The 11145-nt window shown below is 33.0% G+C and overlaps 2 protein-coding genes across 7 annotated transcripts; both read right to left on the reverse strand.

Annotated features, from left to right (window-relative positions):
• Positions 1-763: 763 nt before the first annotated feature.
• Positions 764-2243, reverse strand: LOC111279202 (protein LIGHT-DEPENDENT SHORT HYPOCOTYLS 4-like). The gene has a single exon (XM_022866129.2). The coding sequence runs from the start codon at positions 1828-1830 to the stop codon at positions 1207-1209; it is 624 nt and encodes a 207-aa protein (XP_022721864.1). The 5' UTR covers positions 1831-2243; the 3' UTR covers positions 764-1206.
• A 6396-nt stretch (positions 2244-8639) lies between these two features.
• On the reverse strand, positions 8640-11145 carry LOC111279334 (putative E3 ubiquitin-protein ligase XBAT35). 6 transcript variants are annotated; one of them, XM_089756478.1, is made up of 6 exons: positions 10677-10872; positions 10472-10573; positions 10188-10227; positions 10017-10102; positions 9742-9850; positions 8640-9466 (listed from the first exon to the last, which is right to left on the reverse strand). In XM_089756478.1, the coding sequence occupies exons 5-6, from the start codon at positions 9742-9744 to the stop codon at positions 8813-8815; spliced, it is 657 nt and encodes a 218-aa protein (XP_089612604.1). In that variant the 5' UTR covers positions 9745-9850; positions 10017-10102; positions 10188-10227; positions 10472-10573; positions 10677-10872; the 3' UTR covers positions 8640-8812. The 6 variants fall into 6 exon arrangements, 5 of the variants coding, with proteins under 5 accessions (XP_089612604.1, XP_089612603.1, XP_089612601.1 ...); XM_089756477.1 differs by lacking the exons at positions 9742-9850; positions 10188-10227 and adding an exon at positions 11032-11145 and having other exon boundaries at positions 10472-10518; positions 10677-10780; XM_089756475.1 differs by lacking the exons at positions 9742-9850; positions 10188-10227 and adding an exon at positions 11032-11144 and having other exon boundaries at positions 10677-10780.

Raw genomic sequence — 11145 nt, forward strand, 5'->3', positions numbered from 1 at the left:
GATTAGTCTTGAATCTAATCCAAGTTGTGATAGCTACTTATTCAACATTGGAGTGATTAATCCAGATATGATTATCTACAATTAGACAATTTAATTTGTTGTCTCCTTCTCAAAATCCATATCAAATCACGTTTGCCTTCAATGAAGAACTAACAATATTTCAGTGTTTATTAGGGTTCATGTGAGATGTGACAACGGACTTCCACTTAATAAATAAAAAAATATATATATCTTCATTTGGGGGAACATACATGACAGATATGGAGAAATGGGAGATGAATTTGTCTAATCTCTAAATCAGGCAACTAGCTATAGACTATTCAAGACGAAGACCCATCCTGGTTATTGCAGCCTGATATTACCTTAACCTACTTCCAGCCTGCTGCAAACTTGTTTCAGTGGACTAATAGGATTTTAGCTGTTGAAAACACGGAACCCCACATATTTCTAGAAGGCTAAGACATAAACTGCTGTTTACTTAACTGTTTTAAGTGTTTAGTGCTGCTTGGCTTAGTCTTTTCCTTCACTTCCATATCCATTCTAGCAGTAATCCTTTTGTCAAACAGAAAGATAAACAACCGCAACAAGCAAAAGAGAGAAAGAAGAAAAACGACGAACATAAATGATACTAAAACAGGAATGCTTCTGTAACTCACCTGACACGTGATTCTTTGCATACCATTTTTAGTGCCTGATTTGATTTGCCAATATCCCCAATCCCATGGCCAATACATAAGTTTTTTGGAATGAAAAATAAACAGAATTAAAAGAAAATGTTTTTTTACCATTGAAGAAGAGACACACAACATGATCTGAAATTAATAACTTGTCATAAGTGGCCTATCAAAAGTACATATCAATGACAAATTGGGTGTTATGTCACATAGATCTTAATTACTACAAATAGTAGAGACCTTGCTGATACTGTTATCAGTAAAAACAACTACTGTTTTAATCATGGTAAAATAATTAATAGGAAATACTAAGAAAGATGTAGGGTAATATCCAGTTATGAAGCGAGCAATACCAGACAAAATAACAAAAGGAAGCGGCTTTTAAGACAATACCATCCGATGTTGCAGATTATATACTAATAATTAAGATAGGATAAAACTGAAGAAGAAACATTGGTGAAACCATGTTCTTTTCCCATGCATGCAGCTCGTTTGATCACGTCTTTACTTTTTTTGTTTTTTTTTTTACTTTTTACTGATTTTGGTTGACATTTGGAGGAGGAAGAGGTGGAGCTTGAGGGGGTCGCTTTCTTTTCTTCTTCTCATAACTTACGCCCCTGGCTTTAGCCTGCGAATCACGAACCTCACGTAGGTAAAGCCTAACAGCTCTAGCCCCAAAAGGGTTTACTTCAGGCTTGCCTCCGTGTTCCTCAAAGGCAGCTCGGAGGCGTCCGATGAGTGCATCAAGGCTTCCCCAAGCTTGGCGGAGAGGACAGGGGCATGGAGCTGGAGGGTTAGGGTGACCAAAGAAAGGACAAAGTGGAGTGTGGACTTTGGTTTTCCCAAACTGGTCAAGGTAGCGGAGGAATTCCAGGACGTGGGCTCCGCTGCAGCGAGAGAGGGAGAGAGGAGGGCGGTGGTTGCGAATGTATTGACCAAAAGTGTTCCAGTCACGGCGCTTTTGGTTTTCATAGCGGCTGAGAGTGGAAGGAGCAGTGGAGGAAGAAGAGGATGGGGAGGAGGAGGAATTCGTGGCTAAAGGGTTTGTGTTGGTGGTGGTAGCAACGGTGGTAATGGAAAGGTTTGCAGGGAAATTTGGGGTTAAAGTAGTGGAAGGGTTTGTCTTTGAGGCTTCTAAATCCTGAAGAGAATCCATATGGTCTTTTGGGATTAAACTAATGGAGATAATGATCTTTTTTCTTGTAAGGGCTTAGATAGCCTGAAGAACTGGAGTTAAACAAAAGGAAAAACAAAGCAAAAGAGTAAATACAAAGACAAAAATTTTTGAAGAAAGGAGAGGAAGCTGAAAGTGTTTTCAGGATGATTATTTTTCTTTCACCAGGGATTCAAAGAGAGGAAAGAAAGGAAAGAGGATGGAACTTTGACACGTAGGGGAAGATGAACAGAAAGGTCTAGGCCAGATATATATAATTATTTGTAAAATTGTGGGGATTGAGGTTTGGTGAAGACTGACAGACAGGCCAAAAAGTGGATTTTACCTGGGACTCAATAATGCTATGAGAAAAGAGAGAAGATGCATGATTGATGAGGCCAAGTATATAGGAAGAGGAAAAAATAATAGTATAGGGGCAAGCATTTGGGTCTAGTCCCTTTCTTTTCTTTTCTTTCAGGTTTCTTTGAATCTTTTGTTTCATCAATCCTAGAAAACTTGAAAGGCTTATGATGCTCATGTGGTGGGCTTTTCCATTTCCTAACACATTTGAAGGTTTTGGCAGATGTCACATTTTTTCCTTACGAAAAAAAGATCTCGTAATTTAAACTTCATACAGTAACTTAATATAAAGTATTACTAAATCACAGAGACTGGCAATGGTAGATGGGTGAGTGGAAATAACTTCGTCCAGGGCTTGTATGGGAATGGAAGAGGTTTTAACAGTTAGGAAAAGAAAGAGAGACAGAGAGAGAGTGAGATGATTGATGGAGACAGGATAAAGCTATTGGGTTAAAAATAGGAGGGAATAACATGATTTTTGTTTCTTCACTCTTTTCCATTGATTGACAACACCTTTCCCAAATGACTACATTGCCCTTCACTGACTTCAATCGAGGTGTAACTTGCATCACCTGAAAGCATCAGTCCACCAAGCACAGTTCCTCACGATCACTCCATGTGGGCTATAGTTTCAACTTTCAACCCTAAGTTTTTGGCTGCCATAGAAAACAAAAAACTCGATCCAACGGACACCATTACAAAACCAATTTGGTAAATTTGCAATTGATAAAAACCAATTTTGTATTTTATGACACCAAAAAACTTTATTCATTTAATTTTTGGTAAAAAAACTTTATTAATTTAGTATTTTATATTTTTCTGACTATATTATATATAATTTATATACCAGAAATTAAACTTCTTGTTGTGGTTGTGTATATTCTACTAATACAGTTGACAAAAACCCAAATTCAAATTTATATGAATTATACATAGAGGCCAATTTCTATATTCACTGCCCTAAAAAAATCCACTACTCAAAGACCCTATAATTTTGAATACGGTAATCAGGATTGGACAATCTCCAGAGAAAATTTTCGCCTGAAATTTGAATATTGCCCAATATCATAATCATCAACATGCATGTTTGATCCAGGAAAACTGTCCAACAAAAGGGCTTTCCGATATTATTAACTTGGCTGAGTATTGCTCCAAAGGGTATGTATACTTTTGACTGAAATTTGAAGCACAATTCTTAACCAATAAGTAATCGATTGATTGATTTTTGAATTTTTAGATTTAATGATTAAGATTTAATTTTTGATAATTTTAAATATAAAAAATTTGAAACACAACCAAAAGCAAAGACTAATTAATGAATGAAGAAAACTTTTGCTACCCTATTAAGATTGTATTATAGCAAAGAAATTTGCAATTTTCCTTTCTAGAAAGTCATTTATATCTTGAAAAGATGTTGCAAACTCGTTTGATTGTTTATCGATTCTTATACAACTTCATGAGTGCGTGTTTTTAGCTACCATTTGAAGGAGATAGAAACTAAAGCAATCGGCAAGAGAAAAAGTGCAAACTTTTTTTTTTTTTTTTTTTTTATAAATGAGATCTTAATTTAAAATTTAAAAAAATTATAAATATCGAGATTTGAATTTTAAATTTAATTTTTTAAAAATAATTATATAAATTAATTAAATTAAATTTTAAAATAGAAAAAATAAAAATTTGCTGTCTAGATTCGCGGTCACAGTTTTGGCCTATAGTTTATACTTTGCACGCATTATTGTCTAAGTTGACAAGGAAATGCTTTGCTATCCACAGTCCAATTTTTGCGAGTTTCTTGTTTAAACCCAAAACCAGTTAAATCACAATAACAAATCAATCAGCATCCTATAAATTGCGCCCTTTCAATATCAACTTTTCTATTTTTTTCTTACTGGAATCTTTTGCTCAATCGTTGGATAGATACTCATATCTGTTAAAAGTGAAAATCTGAATATTTCCGTAAGTTACAGCAAATGACTTCGCATGCCCAAATCATTTGGTAAAAAAGAAGTGAAAACAAGTGTTATTTTTAAGGATGTCGAGCATATTATAAATCTTGCATGAAAAGCTCTTCCTTCTTAGTTATATTCATAGTAAGTAATGCGCTATGACACAAATACTAAGCAAAAAGTTAAATGTTTAATGAATTCGAAATTTAGTTTAATTGGTTTATATAAAACATATATTCGAAGTTTAATTTAATTTGTTTATATAATTATTCTTAAATGATAGCAATTAATAAGTTTAAAATTCGAATCTTAACACTTATAATACTTTCTTTTTTTCCTAAACTATTACCTCTTATTTATATAAATAATAAAAAAAATTACATATTTGATTACTATTCCGTTGTTTTTAAGTGAATTTTTATAAACAATCTTCAAAGCTCGTATTTTCATCGATATGGTATATTCAAAATTTTATTTTTGAATCAAATCCTAGTTGACAAGGGAATGTGACCTCTTTCCTTATCAATTGGACTAAATCATATGAATGATTATTTTAGATTCAAATTTTTATTTTCAAATTATTCTCCACAAAAATCAATTAATTAGTTTATTAAATTATATAAAAAAAATTGATGATATTTATCATATCTCATACAATCCCCTTTGGGTAATAATAACTCCTCTTATCATAATATATAATGTCTTACTCGTAATTAATTATATATATAAGGTTCATTTATAAACTTTCTATTTTCTCTTTAACAATAGAAATTATTGATAAGTATATGTTTTAAATCAACAGACTTCTATCACAAATTAACTGCAATAACTAGGTGTGTTAACATTAAGTCTACATTTTTAGTGTAGTTTTTCTTCTTCTTTCTTTTTTTTCCTTTGCCCCACTAATACTTCTATGCAAGTTAATTCATGAATTGCAAAAAATTAATTTGAATGTCTCGCCATCTTTTTAAGAAAAAAATTCGTATTCTTCTTTTCCCTTCTCTACTTATCTTAAAGAAACTAATAGAATATATTTCTTTTACCATAAGAGATCATAATTGAGGAAGAATTAATAGTATGAATGGTTCTTAAAATATAGTAAAATATTTAATGTGGTATTTAAATTTAAAAAATTTTTAATATGGTATTTGAACTATAAATCTATGAATTAATGTAGTACGTAAAAGATTGTTTGTCCTTCATATATCATTAGAAATGAATATCATATTAGTTAATATATTCATAATTCATGCATCATATTATAAATTTTTAAAATTTAAATATCAATTTTAATATTTTATTAAAATTTAGAGATTATTCATGATATTAATTCATCTAGGAATAAAAGAAAATGTTGCATGTATGGGATTTAAATCCTAAAGTTACTGGATGCTATTTTTTAAAAATAAAGATAATTGTATAATCTAATTGAATTAAATTTTAGATTCTCAATAAAATATCTTTAAAAAATGCTAATCAATCTCTCAATCATTTGTATTATTCTGTTTTTTGCACAGACATGGTCAGATTAGTCCTTTAACCCAAGGATTATCTTTCAATTCACTAGTAACCGGAGATCAAAATAAAGATCTGGGAAGCGGGCAAAGGTGCAAAGCTACCCGAATTAGTTTTCCCCTTTTCTTTTTCTCTTTGATTAGGAAAAAGCAAAGTAGAATTGAGACATCGTATCTCTCAATCTTTTGCATTAGAGATATTGCAATGTTCGGAAAAGCCTTGCTTTAGACGGAATTAAAACCTTATTCAAAATTTAAACATGAAATTAGCTTCATTTGGTGGTAATGGTGGACATAAATTCAAAGAAAGTGCAAACAAAAAAGTGCCATTGAAGCGCTCAAAATGTGAAAGATAAAATCAATTTGTACGGGTGTTAATCATCCCAAGTTAATGGAATCTTTTCTTTATAACAATTCTCAATTAGAAGAAGACGAAATTTACCAGGAAAAAGTTACTCTTTATACGTTTCTTTTATATATATATATATATATATATATATATATATATATATATATATATATTGAAGATGAAGGTTGGGATTGCATGAACTCGAACTCAAGTCTTACAAAACGCCACAGCTCTTTTTTCATCGACTCAGCTAAGAGGTTGTTGGCTTCCATGATTCCCACACATTGATCTTTCAACTTTATGTTTGCCTTCAATATTGAGGACAAATTCTTGCTCTCTTGTATGATTCTTGACTTCTTGCAGTAACATGTCAAAGAATCATACATACATACATATATATATGTATATATATATATATATATATTTGTGTGTGTATATATATATATATATATATATATATATAAGTCACAAATATTGGCTTACCTACAGCAATGGAGTTCATTTCATGTACTTCTTGTTTCATTTCTGTTCTATATAATGTTACAAGAGAGCTACATGTTTGAAAGGAATTCAACAAAAATTTCTAGAAAATTATTTTGATGTTCAAGGTTTATAGAGTTTGTAAATAATTTGAAGTTGCTTTTCAACTTTTTTGTGGGTTTAGGACAATTTCTATATGAGGAAGGTTGGATTAATTATTAACCACTTAGTAGAGTTATCAAAGATTTAAATGCCCCTTACCTCCTTTGACCTATGCATGTGATCAGATGAGGGGCAAGGAGCTTTAAGGGGTTCAAAATATAAATTGAAACAATGAGGTGTAAACCATTTTCATTGCAAAAGAAATTTGGTTTGATATGAAATAAATATTCTCAACGGTTTAGCTTCTTTCAACGATCTAATTAATTAAAAGGCAAAAGATCGATATGTGACTGTTTGATTCAATGATAAATATTGTATTCTCTCACTTAAAAAGCAACTTTGAATGCTTTTCCCGGAAAATCAAAAGAATGGGATGGCCAAGCAGGTTTTCTTCTCGACATTCAGCATGGTATATGGCCAATATAATTTATAGTTTGGCCAACTTTTTGGTTTTTCCTAACAAATTTGCATTGGTATTGTATTATAGTGGTAGAATATGTGGAGGAGAGGTCACAAATACTAGTCTTGTAGCCCTAAAGCTGCCCTCAACTGCATCAGATTTAGTTGATTTTGCCCTTATCTGGCTCGCCGGATTTAACTCAAGAAATTAAACGACATGATCCATCGAAGAAAAAACTAGTGACTATATATCTACGAGACAAACAGAAAAGATAGGAATACCTCATTATGAACACATACTTTCTTATTTGGAGAAGGAAGGGTTCAAGTCAAATTCTTTAAGAAAAGAGATCATGGATATCAATCCTTCCCAACTGAACAGCAGATAGATGATGGAAATGTGGAGCAAAGCGCTTTTGACGGTTCTTGAACCCAATTGCGTCAATCCCAATTGGTTATTAGCCTTCCCAAGAGTCATCCGAAACAGGAATTCAAGGCAGTACTTCATGATTAAAGACATGAGTAAGGCATAAAGTGCGTCAAAATAGTGAAGGTGGGGCCTTTCTTTGTTTATCCTTAACCAAACAATATCGGTGGAATTGCTTTAATAATGTTGGGTGGCTGATAACTGATATATCAAATACTCTCTATTAAGGAAACATGACCGTCCACGTTCTGTGTTTATATCAAGGAGCCCCCAACATGACAAGGAAGTCTTCACAAAGAGTCCTGCCATTTTTTTTTTATATTTGAGTTCATGTAAAGTGTAAAAGTATGCCGATAAAGAGCCCAACCAGCTTCTGCCAACTCTCCAGAATCCCAGTATGGGAATAGGTTACGTTCACATCAAGTTACAGTTTGCCTTTTCAGACGATACTTTGATGTCCTTCAACTGTTCCTGAATCCTAAACTCACATAATCCACTGCCAAAAATTGAGTTTTAGCCTTTTCAAAGGATGTAAAGAGGCAGCAATTAAAAGGGTTGAGTTGGATTATTTCATGTTCAAATCGTAAAATTTCAGGCTATTTTTGAGTTGGGGTCAATTTTGTTTTCAGATTCCTTGCATCCAATTTTAATTTCACCTTGGGATCCTTTGACATTCTATCAAAGAGAACTATTATATTGTTAATGGGTTTGGTAGAGTTGATAAATGAATATTTTATTTGTAAAGTTTAAATTGAAATTCCTTTAAATTGGAGTCTCGCTGTCAGTGATTTTTTTTTTTTTTTTTTGTAGATGAGATATAAATCCTATATAATTTTTTTTAGATTTATAGCCTGTCCTGAATATGAAATAAACCTGGACTTAAATTTTTAAGTTAAAAAACTATTCTTGTATTTATTATTTATTATTTTTATAATTATTTTTATGTTATAATATTATAATAAATCAAATATATGAATTTAAACTTCGAATAATAAATATAAAAGTGAAATTATTATTTAAAAGTAAAGGACGCATAGAAAAAGATTATTATTTATTCATCCTGTTGGAGTTAGGGATTTAGAAATTTTAATTAATTTCTAAAAATTTTTTACTAATATTCTGGAATGATATATGAAAACTTTTTTAAACGTTAATAAAATCCACAAATTTCAATGTTGAGATATTCATAAAACTCTTATATTGCAATTATACAAGAAATTAATTTCCTTTTGAGTAATATTGGTTAAATATTTTACAAAATAGTGCAAAGAGCTAACAAAAAAGGGGAAACACACTTCAATTGGCAGAAATCACTGAAACATAAACAGCTGAAACTCAGATGTGAAATTCAAACACGATAAAGCTTTATAACCTGCTCAATCTTGGCACGACATACAGGGCAACTCCATTTCTTGGTTTTGATCTCATTCAAACAAGACAAACAACCAGCAACATGGCCACAAGGAACACAAGCTGCCTCGGATGGAGCATCCAAACATATCGTGCATGAAGAAGGACCTCCATCTTCTGTTTCTCCAGCACTAGCAGGTAACTGTTCACCATTTGAGGAAGACATATCAATAGGAGTGGAATCGATGGATGGATATCGAATTGGACCATTTTCTGCAATCTCGTCCACATCTAGTGGAGCTGATGGGACTGAATCTGGTGTTTGCAGTGTCTTATGGATATTGGTGCCCTCGGTTGAATTGCTACCAGAGCCAGCTTCAGTCATTGCCCATTCACTGATGCTTTCTTTTGAAGGAGCAATTGCAATTGGTGCTACTGAACCACCGTGACAGCTAGTACTTGTAGAGCTAGCCCAACACGTGGATGAACTAGCTTCATTGCCAGAGTGCAAATCAAGATTGGCTGTCTCTGCAATAGCTGACTGGATAGAGGCATTTATTACCGTTGCTAATTCTAAATCCTCTGCATCTAGTGGTGCTGTAGCCTGAGCAGCTGGAGACTGAGAATTATGCAGGAATGCAGGATCTGTTGCCTACACATTCCAATGCAATAACTCAAATAAAAATGGAGATTTAACGTGAAAATTGACTGGACAAGCATTATGAACAAGTTGTTTCATATTTTTAAAAGTTGTTCCTTTTTTTTTTTCTGCCCAAGTAAAAGTTGGGTGAATGAACAACTATCCTGAGGCTTTACTTATTACCGCATATACTTTGGAACTCAACAGCCTTCCGCCCAACAACGAAAGTGTACCTCTCGGATGCCTTAGAATATTTATGTAATTTCAACAAAAACTTTTACTCATACCATCCAGGTTCGCTACTGAGGAACAGAGTTGTGCAACACCATCGAGCAAATAGATCCAAAAACATATACTCCACCAACTGATTTCAGCTTCACTAAGCTCCATTAACTTCTTTTGGAAGACCAAACAAATTGAGGAAATATTATTATTATGATAAAAGAATTCCACTTCTGATCAATAATGACTTGCTCCTCTTGTTCGGTCTGCTATAAGTTATGCATAACCCTATGAACAAGAAGCAGAAATTAAACATCTGTATATAAAGGCTGAATGGTACCTGTGGAATTCCTTTGCATGCATCACAAAACCACTGAAGCTGCTGCCTGCCATTTTCACTGCCAGGAGCAAGTTTAATGCGTGTTTCTGGAAAAAGAACCACAGCATGTTGATGAGAATTGTAGCATAGAAAGCATATATTTATCTTCCAGAAACGGAAACAAATACTTACTGGTAGTGTCCAAGCATCAAAGCTAATAACCAGTTTTCACCTAATTATTGGAAATTGGAAAGGCAGTCAAAAGGGGAAGAGAAACCTAGTTAGAAAGACTAAAGTGGAGGCTAGAGTATGGTGAGGCTGCAATTTAGAGTCCCAGTGATTTCCAGAATCAAACAGCTTTAGTTTTATCTTGTTGCATGCAACTTCAGTCAAATTCAGGGTGTCTTTTATATACTTGTAAATATATAACTGATAATTATCATGCTTACACCTAACTATTCCAGGCTTACACCTACCTGTCGGGAGTTGTACATACTTTGTCTCTGCCTCTCGCATCTTGAGACTAAGCATGAAGATAAAATCAATCAAAATATGGAGACTAAGAAATCAATCTGTGTCTTCAAAAAAAAAAAAAAAAGAAAAAAGAAATCAATCTGATTTCAAATTCGAAATCATAGCCAGAAAAGATTGAGAACTAGAAAATTTGGCAAGAGAAATTACTGCTGGAGTTATCAAGAATTGCCACTGAAGGATCAGGCTGGCTAAGCTTTGGCTCCTCCAAATTAGCTTTCCTCAATGCAATAAACCGTACGTGGTTGGGCATCCTGTTAATTAACCAATTACCCAAATAAGTGGTAGAACATCATTTAAGGAGAAGAAAGGTTTAACAATATGAAACAGAAGCAAAATAAAACTACTAAAATGATAAATTATTTCAAAGTATTATTTAATTGTTCACAATTGGGTTGATGTAATATTAGAAACAAGCTAATCCTAGAAAGGTTAAGAATCTATCATACCAAAGCGCCCCCCCCCCCCCCCCCCCCCCCGCAAAGAAATCCTGGTTTGAGCTTACCAACAAATCTCTATAAGATATCCCATTACCAACAACAACAACAACACACTAAGCTTTATATCCCATACTTTGGGGTCGGCTGTATGGAAAACCAAAAGAGAATCAAGTTAGATT

The sequence above is a fragment of the Durio zibethinus genome, chromosome 27, assembly GCF_047325235.1.
Source record: "Durio zibethinus cultivar Kanyao isolate XHJ-2024 chromosome 27, ASM4732523v1, whole genome shotgun sequence".
Taxonomy (NCBI): domain Eukaryota; kingdom Viridiplantae; phylum Streptophyta; class Magnoliopsida; order Malvales; family Malvaceae; genus Durio; species Durio zibethinus.